General features: G+C 39.8%; 1 protein-coding gene across 1 annotated transcript in view; it reads right to left on the reverse strand.

Annotated features, from left to right (window-relative positions):
* TRPM1 (transient receptor potential cation channel subfamily M member 1) overlaps positions 1-19175 on the reverse strand; it is a 338789-nt gene that overhangs the window by 153842 nt on the left and 165772 nt on the right. The window contains exons 2-8 of the mRNA XM_075345679.1: positions 18589-18668; positions 18068-18263; positions 13943-14156; positions 10719-10843; positions 10264-10435; positions 9327-9501; positions 8266-8389 (exon numbers count right to left, since the gene is read on the reverse strand). Coding sequence (XP_075201794.1) covers positions 8266-8389; positions 9327-9501; positions 10264-10435; positions 10719-10843; positions 13943-14156; positions 18068-18263; positions 18589-18668 — 1086 coding nt within the window. The remainder of the gene's footprint in view (positions 1-8265; positions 8390-9326; positions 9502-10263; positions 10436-10718; positions 10844-13942; positions 14157-18067; positions 18264-18588; positions 18669-19175) is intronic.

Genomic DNA, 19175 nt, shown 5'->3' on the forward strand with positions numbered 1-19175 from the left:
ATAAATATTATAATCACTGACTCCAGAACAGAGGGGTGGGTGGGGAAAGGGAAAATATTTATTATCCATCAACTAGCCAGTATGGGACTATAAACTTCCTTGGCTTACAGCAACACAACGGGGCAACATACACTGATAAAAGTTACATATCCTAAAAGGGCTGCACAAGCCCTATTTCAGAATTCTATTCTAGTATGTTATGCAACTATGGCTTATTTTTGGAGTAGAGCTTATATTATTAGCATGCTCTAAAGGGCTCAAAAACCCTGCTAGGGCTTATTTTCGGGGAAGCATGGTAGTAATATGCTTGCAAGTTACATAGTTACATGATAGAATGTGTTATAAGATTGATTGCTTGTGGGATGACAATGTCTGTATTATCACAATAATATAGCCTGTATAAATATTGTTACTTTAACTCTTGCTTTATATGAAATCTTAAAGGAAGTCAAACCCTATAACAACCATAATGGCATTGTACCAGTTATTAGCACAGTGTCTGATAAAATAGCTTTAATTCATATGCAAGTGAGGAGGTTTTGGTGCACCCTTGGTAGGGTCAAGAAATTTCTGAACCGTTATGCCTCCCCCTAGCATATTGGGGCACTTACACTTCTGACTAGCAGTGCTCATTTTCCAGAGTGACCGCTGCAATAATACACCAGTAAGTGAAGTGGGTGACATTAGAAAAAAGGAGACAGGGAAGAGAATGCAGTGACCCTGGCCATTGTGTGTGTGTACTGCTGCACAGAGGGAATGGAGCTCTGTCAATTAGAAACAGAGGAAGGACCCCAAAATGCAAATGAGAAGCATAATGGTAACTAAAGTCACCTCATTTGCAGTTTGTGTAGTCCTCACCCAAAAACAATAAAACACTATCAATAGATATAGGAATTGTGATCCAATTAAATATTTTCATGTCTTGCTCATAAATCTATAAAAAAGGATCTCTTGCACTTTACTTTTTCTGCCTACCTGATTTTAATGCAATTATAGTATGCACGGTGGCTCAGTGGTTATCACTGCAGTCTGGCAGCGCTGGAGTCCTGAGTTCAAATCCCACCAAGGACACCATCTGCAAGGAGTTTGTATGTTTTCCCCGTGTTTGCGTGGATTTCCTCTGGTTTCCTCCCACATGACAAAGACATACCAATAGGGAATTTAGATTGTGAGTCCCAATGGTGACAGTGTTGCTGAAATATGTAAAGCGCTGCGGAATATGTTGGCACTATGTAAAAATTATATTATTATTACGTCATGTATACAGGGGTGTACACTATCTATAGTGGGGTGGGTGCTTTATATAAGTTATCAATACTATTATTGACCCCTCATAGTTCGGGGGTCAAGTTGAAGATATTGTTTTGGGGCCCTAGAGATTCAAATTATGTCATAATATACCATCCATTAAGTAGTAGTACTGTTCAACTTCTACTAATAACACAATAACCACTGGCATATCTCACCTCCCTGGCACCAGGCAGTTGTCTGGCATACCTTAGTGGTTGTCAGAGCTTTTTGAGACAGAATTATGTGTTTACCCTTTGATCCATATTTTTTTTCCCGTACTGCATACTGTTCAACTCTTGGTGTCTGATGTCCATTACCCCGTCCTTATTTTAATAACATCTTCTCTTGGGTTTAATGGTTGTATGTGACCGTCAGTAGTGTTCAGCTTCTTTGCCCTTTATGGCACAGTGTACATTTTATGCAAGTGTAGTTAACTTCACTCCACTATTGGACTGAAAATGAAGTTGTCTGTATATTTAATGGTTCTACCTTCACTTTACCTAGTTTACTATATGCCTTTATTAATAATATCAGAGAGAATAGTTGTACATTAACCTGCAATGCTGAATTTAACCGAGTAATCATTCATGCTTTAAATGTAAGTGTGCCGCCCCTGTGCCAGCAGCTCGGATCCGGGCCTTCTGGGGTGGTGGCTCGACGGTATCCAGACCCGGGGGTCTCGCAGACATGCCGAATAAATGGGGGGACGTAGATGTACGGGCTAGGCTGTATTAAGTTCGTGATGCCATCCACGGTGTGTGGTGAGCTGGGACACCACCGCTGCTGTTATGGGGCACCCGAGGGAGATGTGGCGGCAGCTAGATGTTAACCCCTCCATGGGTATGGATGGTTGCCCTGGGGCCCAGTGTTTGGTGCAGGGTATAGCAATGGCGGAGGAATGCTTGTTTACTCACAGTCAATAAATCACACAAGTCTCTGGTAAACCAAGGTGCTGGTGGCCGGCGCCACGGCCGGTTGCATTCGGGTCCCCCACCCAGGCTGGTGGTCTCTGTACTTTTCCTCTGCATTGACTTTGTGTAAGGTGGACTTCCTAGTCTGGAACTCAGGAGTCCACTTCCGGCAGACGCTGGCCCGTGGGATCTATGGGCCCTGGCGGTGACCTCTTATCCCTATCGGTGGGCTGTTGTCTTCTATGAGGGACTCTGGGTGGGACAGAACCTCTAGTCCTGGCCTCAATCGGTTAATTAACCAGGCCGCTTGTTTCCAGTCCTGGCTTCAGGGTCCGAGTACCCCCCTTTGTGCTCTGGTTTCCGGGTCTGTTCCCCGTGTTGGTACCGGTGGGCTACAACCCTGTCCCGGTCCACCTCGGTTCTGCCAAGCCGTCTTCCCATCTCCTGCTGACGGAGACCACTGTCTGCCTCCTAGCCTAGGTACCAGGGCTCCTACACTGGCACCGTTCAACTTGAACTTTTCCTGCTGGAGCTACACTTAACTCCAGCCCACACTCCTCTCCAAACTGAACTACCAACTTAGACTGCTTGTTTTCCCGTCCCGGGCTGTCTAAACCCCTGGGTGGGCGTGTCCAACCACCTGGTCATGCCCACTGGTGTGTCTGTCTTTCCCTAAGGGGGGGTGACTAGGGTTTCAGGTCGGCTGTGTGTTTCCTAAGTGGGGGATGGTGTTGTGTAGGGGCCTATCTCTGACTACCTGGTTTTGCCAGGCTGTCACATAAGTCCTTTGCCCCCAATATATTATTACTTACCACCATCTTCATCCTTTTTCGGCGCCACTCCGGTATCGCGGGGCCATCTAGTACCCGAAACTCCTTACTGTCCAGAAGTCAGAAGTTACATCACAAGCACTCAATGTAACGCTATGAAAGCCAGACCAAGGCTTTCATAGGGTTACATTGATTTCTGAGCTCCATGAAACACTGGATCTCCCAGCAGACCACAAATCACCGGAGGCTGATGTGACCGACGTGGAAAAAGATGAAGATGGCAGCAGGTGAGTATAAGACAGGGGACTTACATTTAAGCACCACTCCAGTGGTAAAATAAAAATAAAATAAAAAAAACAACAACTCTTGAGTGGTGTTTTAAGATAACTTTAAAATATTATTTCTGAGCTTAGATATCACTTTTATATATTTGTTGCACCACCTGATATTTTTTCTGATTTCTTTTCAGAACATTCATCTAATGTGTATTGTGTCACAGTTGATAAATAACCATTAGTACAATTCCACAGCTTGGATCTTCTTCATGGGCAGCGGAGTGATTGCTGCTGTTGAGAAGGCCAGCCTAAGTTGCCAGGTAGAAGTGAACTGAGGTGAAAATAAAAGCACAATCAGGTGATACCTGATAATACAGGGCAGGGGGATGAAAAATCTCCTCATCTTGGGTGTTTGGTTGAGACATAAGCAGTACGTAGGCATAAAAGGCTGCTGCAGATCCACAGGTGTAAAGACACCAAGCCGGAATATAATGATGTATCATGGGGCTCTTTTGCACTGCGATGTAACAAAAAAATGAGTCGGATGAAATAAACAGGTACTACGCGTTTCAAGGTGATTTAACTCTTCTTCAGGATAAAACCATAATCCACATAATTATGGTTTTATGAAGAAGAGGCCAGATCGCCTCGAAACGTGTAGAAAAATAAACCTGTTTACTTCATCTGACTCATAGCTTGGTTACACGGCCCTGCAGAGGAACCACTTTCGACCTCATTATAACTTTCAAGGTGACATAGAACAGGGTAGTTCTATCATTATTAAGGTAAAGCAGCACGGAGCTCCATATCAAGGATGCAAGAGCAATATCGAGACACAAGAGCATGGTTCTTAAATGACTCCCCATGAAAAAGTGTTGTTTTTTGTCAATGCTTCATAAAGAAAAGTTATATTCATCTATGGGACAACCGTTCATATGTTACTGTGAGGCTAATTATAATATACCTGTTTATGTATGCTGTATATTTCACTACAGAAATAACCTGAATAATATGGCAATACCGACAATGAATAATATATTGTTTAATTACATCAGCAATAGTTATAAATATCTTTTATTTTAGAGCTATAGGCGTATTGTTGTAGTATAATGTAAATTACAATCCACCCTTATATACAATTTTATACAGTCAGCTGACAATCATATGACGGCAATAAACTGATTAAAAATCGAAAGAATTAGCAGAAGTATTATTGTAAAGACGACATACAGCTGCCTCTTTGTATGATTCCTTCTGTATGACTGCTTTGGCAAATTCACACTTGTTTGCAAATTAGACATGGCCCCATGACAAGCGAGACATTAATGCTGTGCAGGGAAGAGGAATGTTCTCATTGTACGCTCCATGAATAATGACAGAGGGACAAGTCACACACAAGATGGACAGAACATGAATATCTTTATTGATGGAAGACACAAGGTATGATGTTTCATCCATACCCAAACGAAATATACAACATTAAAAAATAAAGTAAATCAAGATAAAATATTCCAGTTTAATAGGGCTTTAACTTCCGTAGTCAAAAATATTGCACAAAAAGTCATTACTCATTAGATAAGACAGTAATATATCAAAGTGTTGCAAAAGGAATCAGATCCCATAGATATAACTTTTGACCCCAAAAACTTGATTTACTGTATGAAATATATATATATATATATATATATATATATATATATATATATATACATATTTTATATATATACTTGCAATCAAAATTATTCAATCCACATTGCAGGTCAGGTTTATTAACAGGATTTACAAACTTTCTGCTATTTCTAAAAAGATAATAGTACAAAAACGATGTATGTACCACAACTGAACTAATATAACAAGTGGCTTCTCCAAATTCATAAAAAAGCCACTTTTAAGAAGAATTAATAAGTATTCAATCCCCTGCTTAGACCTTTTCATAAAAACATACATCTGCAAATCAGATCAGATCTGATCTCCAACAGACCTGATGTAATCAAGGAAAAAACATAATTCCAGCTCACCGCTGTTGATTCAATACTTTTAGGAGTAGACCATTTGATCCTGCATGGACATCCCAGGTATAGAGATCCAATAGAAGCAGCAAATTCCAGCAGATCACAGGCAATGGGTGAATTAAAACTTCCTCTTTATTTTCACATTTAAAAATTTACAGACGGTATCCACAGGAAAATTGGATCCATGAATAAGAACTTACAACACTGCATGTCAAAACGCTTTGGATGAATTTTCCTGCATCTCTGTGGATACCGTCTATAAATTTTTAAATGTGAAAATAAAGAGGAAGTTTTAATTCATCCATTTCCTGTGATTCGCTGGAATTTGCTGCTTCTGATGTAATCAAGGGTTTCATGAGTTGTTTCAGGCGTGCTTCAAATACTCATCAAATATCGGGACCAGCAAGGGGTTTGTGGACTGCGGAATTTGAGTGTATGTTAGAAATATGAAATATTACATGTTAGAAATGTCAAGTGAGTGGTCCAAAAGGCATAAGAGATCATCTCCTTGCATACACAAGGAAAAGGATACATAAAAATATCAACATCACTGAATGTTCCAGGAGATACAGCTGGAACAAAGTTTACAAGTTCAAAATTTCAAGCACCACTCCAGCATTTTGTTTATCTTTCAGCACTGGAGTGGCACTTTAAATCTAAATCTGTGTGTCATATATTCACCTTCCGGCAGCTGCAACTTTTACCGACAGCGCTCCAATTCCTCGGCACCAACTTGTGACTGTAACTTTTTACTAGCTGGAAGTCAGAAGTTACACCACAAGTTCCCAATGCATCTCTGAGAGCCAGAACGAGGCCAGAATGACACTTTCATAGAGATATATTGATTTGTGACCTCCATGAAACACTAGAGCTGCCAGTAGGTCTCAAAGTGCTGGAGACCGTCCAAGGTGGCGAAGATAGAAGGTGAAGCCATCAGAAAGTGAGTGCAAAAAAAGGGGTTCAGGGACTTACATTTAAAGCATCACTACAGTGGTGCAATAAAAAAGATGCTCGAGTGGTGCTTTAAGGAAGAACACTTTCTACACTACCTAGACGTTGCAGAAAAAGGAAACTATGACTGGTTATTACGTATTACCAGATTCCAGTGGAGGTAGGTCAAAACTCCCTACATATCTGCAAAACACCTGCAGTATGATTTGGTGGCAGCAGGCACTGAGGTTTCAGTTTTCATAGTAAGGCACATACTAAACACTAAAGGTCGCCATGATTGAGCTTCATGATATATACCTCTTTTTAAACAAAAGCAGAAGAAAAGTCAGCTCTAATTGGTAAAGAAAAATATAAATAAGTCAGAGGTTTTGTTTCATTGGTTATAGAGCAAAACGTTTCTAGTGTTATGTCTGGAGGAGTAAGAGTGAAGTGTGTGCTGAAAAGGACACCATGCCTTAATTGAAACATTGTGGAGGCCTGGTGATAGTCTTGGTATGCTTTTCTTCCACCATCATTGGCAACCTACATTGTATGGATGGCAGGATGGAATCAATCAGGTATCAGGAAATGCTAGAGGAAAACATCATGCCTTCTGTGAAGAAGATGATGTTTGTGTGTAATTGGATCTTCCTGTAGGACAATGATCCCAATCATAACTCAAAGTCCACCAAGTGTTCATCATAGTCGCTTACTTAACTTGAATGACCTAGAAAATCTTTGTTGGGATTAGAAGAAGGCAGTTGCAGCATGTAAATACATGAATATCAGTGAACTGGAGGTCATTGCCAAGAGGAATGGGCTAAGATTTATTGGGAAAGCTGCCAAAAGCTGGTGTCTGTCAATACATCATGCTTACAGCAGGTCATAATAGCCAAAGTTGCTCTAGTAAATACTAAATATGCTTGTCATGATAGGTTGAATAATTGTGAGACTGCAGTAATCGGTAAAAGTGGCATCTTATATTGAATTTGGAGAAACCACTTGTTATAATAGTTATGTTGAACTATTTACATCATTCTTGATTGATTGGATTATTGCAAACAGCACAAAAATTGTACATTTTGCTAATACATCTAATTTCAATGGGGGTTGAATATGATTGATTGCAACTGTATAATATAACCATATGACTAGACATGATCAAATTTGCCAAGATTAAAATTTGCCAAATAGCACAAATTTCATCAGGAAATTAAATTTGCAGGGAATGTATACCCTACAAATTGAATATCTCTTATTATGCTATGGAAAGTCTTCAAACTCCAGAGCCTAATAAATATAAGAAGTAGAAAAGAAAACAGTAGTGAATACTCACCTCACTGCTCACCTCTCCGGCTTCCTCCTACTGCTTGCTGTCTCCAGTCCAATCCGTGGTGTTTATTCTCATCACTGCCGGGCACAGTAACCCCGACTAAAGCCCCTTCACGCTACACCGGGACTTCCCTGTACAACCTTACCTAGAACATCCCTTCACACGTGTGCTATAAAGTCCCAAAATCAATACACCCTGACCGTCTAACGTGTATATGCACGAACATCTGAGGCCTGGTCAAGGCTGGAAGTCAAGGCCTAATATGAAGATATGTATCAATATGTATTGGTTTCAGTGCACAACGGTGATTAAAAGAAACTTCAAGGACCGGACTGGAGGCAGCAGCATGGACAGCTGGAGAGGGGAGTAATAATTTAGTTTGTTGTTTTTAACCTTTTGCCAGCGCTTTACAGTTCAGCAAAACAGTGGTAAATTAGCTCCGACGATTGAATTACAAAAAATCCATACTTTGGAGGATACTGATTGTTGTAAAATTCAAGTAGAATTTCATTCCATGTCAATACATGTTCCCAAATCTAAATATGACCAAAGCTTGAGTATTTACTGTAATGCCAATTATCTACTAAAGGATAATTACTTCTTATAGTGAGGATCGCTACTGCATGTGTTATTGAAGTTGTTGTACGACCTGTATTTGCTTGTTTTAAAGGTAATTTTAACAACACCCTTTAGTCTGTGAGAGGCCAAACCTCTTGGCATTAATCTATTCATAATCATTCTTACCAGTTCCTTTTTCCTCATACATTCCATTAAGACAACCAAGAGCTGGTGAGCCTGGTTCCGACTGTAGTTAAAAGTTTTCTGAATGGTAACAAGAAGCTGATCACGAAGAGATTCACTGATTATCCTAAAAAACACACCACAAAATACAAAAATAGCCAGAGCAAGAAACATTTTATCCTTACTTAGACAGTTTCCCTTAATACTTATTAACCATAATGAAGATACTATACCTAGAGAACCATAGCTATGATCTGTAGTACTGTACTCAAGACAATCTTTCCAATTATTTTTCTTGCAGGAAAGTGACTGAAGGCCACCTTTGAAGGTTGAACTAGATGGACCTAGGTCTTTATTCAACCTAAGTAACTATGTAACTATGTAACACCTTTCCATCCATATTGGTTATTACCACTTGGTTTAATAAACTTATAGGATTAAACCATGTCTTATTGTTACCACTATGCTGTTAGTCAATTGAACATTTCATAGAGTCTGATAATAAGCACACTTATGGAACTAACTAGAAGCCACTAGCTTCTGTTTAGCTCCTATCTTCCCATTAGGATCCCAAAACATCAATGTGTGTTTTGAAAATGTAATCTTGTAATCACCATGTCTGCCGCAGCTAAATAACAACAGTTACACTCATCTACGGTGACAGCGCCATTCCAACATTGTTGACTCTCAGTCTCCTGGAGTTCATGTGAGGTTGTTACGTTACGTGAGCCTTTCGCCCAGTCAGAAATGGGTTCACTCTCTCTGCCTTCGCAAGGCTTGCGTGAATATCACAACGTGAGCCCTGGGAGAGTGAATGCCTACACTGCTTGAAAGGCACTGGCACCGGAGGTTAGTATAAGTGTTGCTATTTTATTCAGGGCAAACATGTTGAACAGTGTACAACCCATTTAATTTTATGTATTAGGGTTAACATGCAAAAAATCTCATAAATCAGGTTGTATTCTTTTTCATTTATGAAAATTAGACGAAGAGGTGAAGATTTCCCACCATAGAAGAGGACTGTAGAGCCATAGAAGAACTCCACATACAACGTAAAATCCTACCCTGCTTCTTCTGAGTATTTGTGGGCAAATGACAGTATGTCAGAGGCTCGACCACTTCCATCACAGACAACTACAGGGATAGGTGGCTCTTCACGGAGGCATTCAAGGACAATGGAGATTACATTGGGACCGCCTTCCACGATGAGTGCTACCACTGGCACACCTTGTCCTAGTCCTGCAAGATAAACAACAAAACACCCAAGTATCGATTAAATCTAGATGGCCCTAAATGTAGAAACGTAAAATTCATGTTTTTATGATTTCATGCACTACTTTAATGAAGTTCATACATGTGGAGCGGTCATACTGGTGCAGGAGATGACAGCTGAGCATCCCTTTGCTGTCCCTGCCTCCTGATTATTCCCAGGCATAGGATGACAAAGGGAAACCCATGTGTCACATTATTACATCCTAGAAAGTCAATGTTAATAGGAGATGGAAATCCATACATACTGGAATGATATATAATTCTAAGCAAATATTGATGGCATGGAAAATGAAAATGGGTTGTCTTATTTTAGAAACAGCACCACACCTGGTTATGGTTTTGTCTGGTATTGCAGCTCAGCCTCATTAAAGTACAAAATAGATCCTTTCTTCTAATAAGACCAAATATGATTAACCCAGGATGTTTGGAAGTGGCATCACAACTTTCTGCCATACATGATGGTGATGTCACCACTTTTCTTATCTTTTATGCCCCGTATATCCTAATGCTTTATACCATACACATTGGAGTATACGTACTTGTGGTTATACATGAGCTGCAACACATAATGATAGTGATTCATGCACATTAATGTTCTAATTGTTGGGGTTAAAAGGACAACCTTAAGCAAACATTATTTCTGGCAGGATTCTTATGGCAGACTAGTGATGGAAACATACAATGGATAAAGCATGAAGACAGTGAGAAATACAACCTGGCCGTACTTACTTGTATTGATTTTCTGAAGTGATATGTGCTTTTCTAACTGGCGTCTTAATTTCACCTCTGCTCCGTATTTTCCAAGTGTTCCATTATCCGCTAATATGAAGTGTGTATGAGTGTTGTTCAGCACAGATAGTTTACTCAGAGGATTGGACATTGTTTGATAAGGTTTTGTTACCTGTTAATAAAATTAAATTAATGTTGCATTATTAGATTTTTATTGTATTTTATAATCAATGCAATATTTAAAATTGGCCAATGAATTTAGAAGCACATTCATTATATAATCAATATAAATACAATAAGCCTACAGGATTAAACTACTGATGATCTCACGACCTGTTGAACGTTCTATGAAATATTTCAGAACAAATCCTCAGTTCATACTACATAGTATAAAAAGTACTATAAAATAAATGCACTAATAAAAATATGCTAGGCCTTCTCAATGTTAATCTTACATCTTTTCCTAGAAGATCCTCCTTGTTTTCCACAATACCCCAAGGAGCAATTCCTATGGCACATATTCTTCCTCTGGACTTGGAAGAGTGGTCTTTCAAGGCATCGCCTACATGACGAATTACACCTGTAACAGAAAAAGATAGCCACTTATATTAAAGGGGTGTTCTCAAGTTTGAAAGTTATTTCCGATCCAAAAGATAGGGGATAACTTTTCAATAGATGGGGGTCTTAGCGCTCTGGCCCCCACAAATCTTGAAAGCCAGACTTCTGACAACAAAACCCTGCGCGATCACTGGATGCCACATTGGTCCTCCCCAGATGGACCCGCTGTAAGATTGGCTTTCATCTATTACGGTGACTCCTGGCCACACGGGGAGACAGCTAATAGGGACCTTTCTGGGTATTCATCTTGATATTGGTGACGGTATAGGCCTATTAAGGCTGTCGGCAACATTGGTGACCAGTGGAGGAGAATTACTCTGACTGATACATTTAAGTGGAACTGGCTGTATTTTGGACTAGAGGTATTCAGCCTTATGCCACAGCCCTTATCCTGAGCACATAGCGTACATTCTGTGATGGATCTGATATTCCAGGGTCCAGTCGTGACTACGCAGACGCTTTAACAGTGTGAGACAGGTACCTGCACTAAGATAAAGGTGCACAAGTTATCCTGACTAACCTCATGATTGACCAGCTGGGTAGACAGTGTATTATCTTATTATACCCGCCTGAAGTGAACAATCTGTACCACTACTGAATTGTTCAAAAGTGGACACCTCGTTCAAGAATATGTTGGAAAGCCCCTGATGAGCCCCCGAACATTGATAAGGGCGAAACGCGTCGGGCATTTCTTGAACCTTCATATATCCAATATGATTCATGTCCTTAATGGGCATCTGTTGTATCAATTACATATGAACTGTGTCTATAATTGACAAAAGTATACTATGGTCTCTATCTATGTGACTCTCATTTCTATCCTTTATACTGAGCACATGGACTCCTAATACATGACGACATCCCTGGACCCTGCCCTCACTCACCCAAGTAGTGATACAGACAAATTAGCTACTGTGGACTGAGCACCTCTTCCTCACTTTGGTGTTACCAGTGTTGGGGTTGATTCCATCTTTTAGGGGATATCTCTTACCCTTGAGGGAGGGACTGATCAGGGTTAAGCCGTCGAGGAACGGGGGCGTCTTCACCTTAGGACGCCGACCCCCGTCTTTGAGGAAGGGCTAGGCAAGGGAAAGTGTTTCCTCCCTTTCTCAAGCACCCTTATTTTAATTGTACGTGTTTGTAAGTGATTTTTGATAAATAAAATATTTTTATTTAAAGTAGTTACACTCCGGTTTTGCTATAATCTCTACTTTACGTCATCCATATTGGTATACAAAGCCAGACTTCTGAAGAGCCCCTTGATGAATGGAGTGGAGTTCGATCATGTCTACTGCCTCTCCATTAATTCTTACAGCATCACCGAAAGTCAGCCGATGGACTCAGCAACCTCCAACACTCTCATTAAGAATGAATAGAGCAGTAGAAGATGATCGACCTCCCCTCCATTCAGCTAGGGATCTTCAGAACTCCAGATCTTGGGATGGGTGAGTGGGGGCCACATTGGTCAGATCTCCAATGATCGGAATGTTTTCCCATTTTTATATAGCTTTTAAACTTGAGAACAGCCCTTTAATATCACTGCAAAAGACAGAACAAAGGACAAACTTTATCATCATTTATTTGAGGAGTATCTTTTTTCCTCAGAAATGTCCACAATATCTTTTTCTGATGATTTAAAAATTAGAGATGAGTGAATGGATTTAATGAGAACTGAATACATATCAATCATTTTCGGAATTTGCTGGACCTGGAAAATGTGAACAATCTGAGGTTGACTTTCTGTAAAATGCCAAAAATGAATTCAGCTATTTTACACAATGCAGAAGATTGCATCATCCACAGAAGATTCATGTGGTTTAAGGCATGGCTGGCAAACATCCCCATAATACCTTGAAACTAACACATCACATGGTATGGCATAGCCAATCAGGATGGGAACTATTATAGCCTGTATATAAGCTGGGGCAGTGAATGCAGCAGCCATTTTATGGTGACTCTAGATACCTGAACGACATCACAGCTCAGCCATAGAGATAAGGAAAGAACGCTATAAAATATGTAAAACACAGCAGTGATAATGCATTTTTTGCAGTGTTTTTTCAATAAAAAAAAAATGGAGGGAAAATCATTGAAGTCACTTCTAAAGCAATTGGAGCAAAAGAAATGCAATGCTTGCAACTTTGGTACTTCACCCCATAGACTGTGCACTGCTATTGACTTTAATGGGACTGAGCTCAAGGGTGGACCTATCGTTAGTGCATCCTGTGCAGCTGCACAGGGGCCCGAGTGTTAAGGGGGATCATTTTGACCTACAAAGCAGGGGGAATTGGGCATTATGAGGAGCTATTGGACTTCAAATGGCCCAAAATACTGTTCTTGCATAGGGGCCCTTCTCTGTTTGTGTCCGCCAGTGACTGAGTTTCAGTATCAGACATAGTCTATGGGCAAAAGTGATGATGTTTCTATGGAAAAAAAAAATACTTCATGTTAATTTTATAACAGGATTCTTGTTGCTGTTTTGCATTTTGATAAGTCATCAATAAGATCAACCAGACATCAATTTTTAATTTCCATCAACCTTTCTCTACAATGACCAAATATTTAGGCTGTCCATACACATGAGTGAAGAGTGCTGGATTCTCATACACATGGGCGCTTAAATCGACCGAGCGTGCGGATGTTTTGAAAGAGGAAAGTGGGGTAGACCCCTACCAGACTGGCAGCAATTTCTTCCTTTAGCATCAAAAGAATGGAGAAATTAATCTTAATCTTCCCAATCCTGCCATCTGCCATCAGGGAGAATTGGGAAGCCAACATATACATGATATGGTAAGCAAATCCTTCTGAAAGTGTCAGGTTCCGACAACATTCATCCTATGTGTATTGCGAGTTTGGGTCTTGGATTATAGCAAAAGAGAACTCCTCCCAAACAAGAATTGTGATGATGAGAAAATTAGAAGACAAAGTGAGTAAAACATTTATTTCGCTCACCATGTAATGACAGGTAACATTCTAAGGAAATTTACGCAAAGCATTTTCTATACAGCATGATCTCATACTGAAATAGTGATAATATATAGTAATTTATCATTGCTCTTACCTGTACTGACACCTCCAGTGAATATCCAGGCCCCAGTGGTCATGGCAGCTTTGATTAACCCTTTCCCAAATACTTGTTTTAGCTTTGGCTGCATTTCAAAGTTCTGCAGTCCACCGTGTACAGAGATGAGAAGTTTAGGAAGTTCTAGCTGCCACTCTTTTACCATGAGGTGAAGCAGAGAGTCAGGTTTTGTATCGTAAGAAACTCGGATGTACTATACAAAGACAATTACAGTAAAAAGAGACAAGTTTAGGGTAAATTACAGAACATTTACTTGTTCCCACTACAAGAAATAATGATTCCTTGATTTTGACATTAGCCTTTATAGATAGCCTATATTATTCCTTATTCTTTATTCTGTGTTTATGACTGTGCAAAATAATTACATTGTTTAAGTGACCCCTAACATCAGGTTCATATTGCCTGAATCACGGATGGATGTCATATACCAGAGCCCAGTCATATAAAGGGCCCAGGCATGTCTCACCACTGTGATGAGCTGGCACCACCGTAGCCTGGAAGTTGCTGTGGAGTGACTCTATCTTTACTGCCCTGAGGAATCACGTATGATGAAACTCGTCAGGGGAATATTAGGACTCCATGGTGGATTACACATAATATGCTACCTTGGCTGTCATATGCAATTAGGAATGTTTAAATTAGGCTCTCCCACTGACTCTGGTGAGATTGTTCCATTTTCTAATAAGGTTCTTTTTTGATATATGAATTTAGCCCTATTTGGAATAGACATACTTGTGGCCATAGGGTTAATTTGGGGACCTTACTATATATACAGTTGTGCCCTGAGAGGCCCTACTAGTATTATTTAAGTGTCCTTTTTATGGTTTTATCCATTTTTATCCTATTAATATTAAAGTTATACTTTAATTTCCACTTTTTTCTACTACTTTTTTCCTCCCATAGTTTCTTAGACTGGAATGGGACTATGTGTCTCAGATGACTTGTGTGTACATAGGGAGAAACTTGTCAGTCAAAGGGATTAGTGCAGGGAAAAGCTGGCTAGGGACTGCAATGCACTGGTCATCTGAGACCCATAGTCCCCGTACAACATTACAAAGAATGCTGTCTGCAAAGTAAACATAAATGGCTGCAATCACACACTCGGTGTCTGATTCATGCCGCCCATGGTTCAAACAGTGTGATTTTATTGACAGCTTCGCTTTAAAAATACCGTTAAAGTCGTCTAGTGATATATTCTGCTGGTCAATGCTATATACAGCCAGCTGTCTGATGTATAGTGCCATTCTCTTGTCTGTAGATCATTGTCACTGCCCAGCAGAATACACAATGTCACAATCTACTAAATGTCTGCAGACATTCTCAGAATCTTACACATTTTTCCCTAATTTTACTGTGTCCCAGTTAATATTTTGATAATAATGTTACATTTTATGATGAAGACATAATATAATTTGTAAATGATAAGCGTGCTCCCACTTATATATATGAGGATCCAACATAACTTGAAATTCCAATTTATAACCAGTGCTTAAAGGGAACCTGTCATCTGATTTTGAACCCCCTAACTTATGTGATATATAAAGGTGCTTTAATACTGAATAAATCCTCCTCTTGCTTTTAGATATCCTCTGATGAAATTGTATGCTAATGAGTTGCAAGTGCAGTGGGTGGTGGGCACTAGACAGATTTCCTGCCTCTTTGTTTTTTCTCCAGCCGCTGCCTTCCTCCGGTATCTGACTGACAGGTCACTGAAACATGAGTGAGCTGTCAGTCAGAGGCAGGCAAGGGGTAGGTAATAAGAGAAAACGAAAGAGGGATAAGTTTAGTGTTCATCCACTGCACTTCATACTCCTCAGCATATATCTATGGCTTTATCTAAAACACAACTAATGGATTTCCTGATGAGCGGTTCACACAATGTGGTAATATATAATCTACTACATTGGTCTTCACAAGGGTTTATCTGTCCTATGTACTATGACAAGGTTCAGGTTAAACCTATTGTGTGAGGTTCAGGGGTCTCCAAACTGTGACCCTATGTTGGAAAACTGTGCCCTCAGCTATCATGTTTAAGCCTCTGCATAGGTAAAGTAGGACAGAACAGATTACAGAAAATGATAAATCACCCAGAAAGAATGGAAATGCATACCACATAATAAACGTATGATAAATAAATTCTAGGATAGTAATGCCTATTATTACACTTTGTTGTAGAATGGACCATTTATTGCAATCCCAATAAAATTTTGCTAAATAAGAGGATGCAGGAACATTTCTATCACTTGTATGTAATGTAGCATAGTAGTCCATAGTGACTGATCAAGCATTGCAAGGTTCCTCTTTCAGAATAGAAATAGATTACCATAATTGATGTGAGCAACTCCTCCATCTTTCTGTTGCATCAGTATTGATAAATCTCCCTCAATATGTAATACATATCTTGCGTGTTTTGTGTTGTGTATGTGTAATATGTATGCTAATGTATGCTGTGTATCATATCTGTTGTATTTGTGTAATATGTTTCTTATATTATATGTGTATAACAGATGTGTTGAATATGTTTGTGTAAAACATAAAACATTGTTGGGATCCTGTGTACACCGCCACTTTATATACTATAATATTCTTCCTTGTTATGGATTGTTATACTGATGCATAAAGAAGAATGATGATGAAGGTTTGTGACCCATTCAGAATTAAAGTCCAAAATGTAGATAAAGAGAACCAAATAGAAAAAAAAAATGTGTAAAATTTCTTTAGACTTTGATCGAATATCACATGCCTGTAAGTGGGCAAAGAATGTGAAACTTTAGGATTAGCAGATAATTGGAAGGTGAAATTAAATGCTGGATTTTCATTTATTGAGATTTATTGAGATTTGGACTACACATATCTACAGTCAAACTAATTGTGAATAAATGGAGGTAATTTAAGACCATTATTACCCTCCTCAGGAGGGGTCAATCAACAAAGATTATTCCAAGAACACAAGAATCACAAAGAAACCCAAGGTGACCCTCTAAGCAACTAAAGGCTTTTTAAGGGTGCTTCACACACAGCGAGCTCGCTGCCGAGATCGCTGCTGAGTCACGCTTTTTGTGACGCAGCAGTGACCTCATTAGCGATCTCGCTGTGTGTGACACTGAGCAGCGATCTGGCCCCTGCTGCGAGATCGCTGCTCGTTACACACAGCCCTGGTTCGTTTTCTTCAAAGGCGCTCTCCCGCTGTGACACACAGATCACTGTGTGTGACAGCGAGAGAGCGACCAATGATGCGAGCAGGCAGCAGGAGCCGGCATCTGACAGCTGAGGTAAGCTTGTAACCAAGATAAACATCGGGTAACCAATTAACCCGATGTGTACTGTAGCTAGGAGAGCAAGGAGCCAGCGCTCAGTGTGCGCGGCTCCCTGCTCCCTGCACACACAGCTAAGCGGTGTGCGCTGGTAACTAATGTAAACATCGGGTAACCATACCCGATGTTTACCTTAGTTACCAGTCTCCGCAGCTTCCAGACCGCGGCTCCGTGCAAGCGCAGCGTCGCTTGCACGTCGCTGCTGGCTGGGGGCTGTTCACTGGTCGCTGGTGAGATCTGCCTGTTTGACAGCTCACCAGCGACCATGTAGCGATGCAGCAGCGATCCTGACCAGGTCAGATCGCTGGTCGGATCGCTGCTGCATCGCTAAGTGTGAAGGTACCCTTACATTAGCAAATATTCATGAGTCCACCATAATCAACAATTGTGTGCATGGCTGATTTGCAAGGAGGACGCCACTACTCTCCAAAGAGAACCTTGTTGCTCATCTGTAATATACTAAAGATCATCTGGATAAGCCAGAAGGATTTTAGGACATTGTTTTGTGTACACATGAGACTAAAATAGAGCTTTTGGAGTTTAATATTTTTTCTCATTTATTTGCTTTAGTTTTCGTTGTCTACTTTTAAGAGTTATGTGAAAATCTGCAGGGGTTTTAGGTCAAATTTATGGAGAAATATGGAAACTCCTGAAGGTTTCACAAACTTTTAAACAACAATGTGTTTGTGTTATTGTAATAAATAACTTCATAGGTTATAACGTTTGTGTAGCTTAGGTTTCTCCAAATTCAACACTAATTCTCTTATGACATTGGCTTATTCCTACTTACCATGGCTTTATTTGAATGTCCTCCTCCCTGAAACTCCAGTATTCCAAATGCATCGGTGGGATTTAACTGTGTGTGTTTCCCTATCGACCATTTCTCAGGCACAGCTTCCAGTTGCTTGTTTTCTTCTCCATTCTTGTTAGCTATTGCGTTCTGAGGCGGTGGGACATGCTGAGTAATGAGCTGACCACAGCAACATCTGAAAGCAAAGGATGACATTCATCAATTGTACTCAGTGCATACAATACACTAGATTTCTTCTGTGTTTAAGATCGAAGATTAAGCTTCTAGTGATTACATTTGGATCCACAACATGAACATATAAAGGAATTGCATAAATGATCAAACTGTAATGTAGAATTATCAAAAAATTAACTCTTTGTGATCACTGTGAATGCATCAGACTGCAGAGTCACACATTACAAAGCAAGAGATGGGTAGATGAACAATTGACAATAAAAATACAAAATATAGTTAATAATATGAACATTTCTACTAGCTAGTGAAGAATAAAGATAAAGTACCTGTTGCTGTCTTTGCTGTTGGCAACTATGTAGATGCATTCTCTTTTGAAAAATGTCTTTTCTATCCAAGCCTTTTGACCCTAGAAAATGAGGAAACAGAACAGTTCATGTTATGTGAGTGGAACTTATGCTCTATTTCTTGGAAAAACATCACCACACAATTAGTCATAGTCATTGGCGAGAAATTTTAAATACTTTCCCAAAATGAGAGATATTTGTGCAGTAAGTCAGTAGGTTATGATATTGATTCTCCTAATATGTAAACCTGCTATGAATGTAGACAGTTACTGCCTGACTATACAAGCTAAGGCTGGGTTCACATGTCCTGTAGTCATCCGTTATCATGGATCTGATAGAGATCCATTTGCAAAAAAGTTGTGCAAACACAACTTTTTTGTCCGTTGTTAAATAATGGCCAGATCCATTTTTAACATGTGGAATCTATGGACAGCGGATCTGTTAACGGATTGATACTTATCCATTTGTAATGGATCTGTAAAAAACAACGCATACAATACAAATGCAAGTACAATGGATGGCTAAATAGCAAGCCATTAACAGATCTGTTGTTCATAGACTCCACATGT

This window comes from Anomaloglossus baeobatrachus, chromosome 4, assembly GCF_048569485.1.
Source record: "Anomaloglossus baeobatrachus isolate aAnoBae1 chromosome 4, aAnoBae1.hap1, whole genome shotgun sequence".
NCBI lineage: Eukaryota > Metazoa > Chordata > Amphibia > Anura > Aromobatidae > Anomaloglossus > Anomaloglossus baeobatrachus.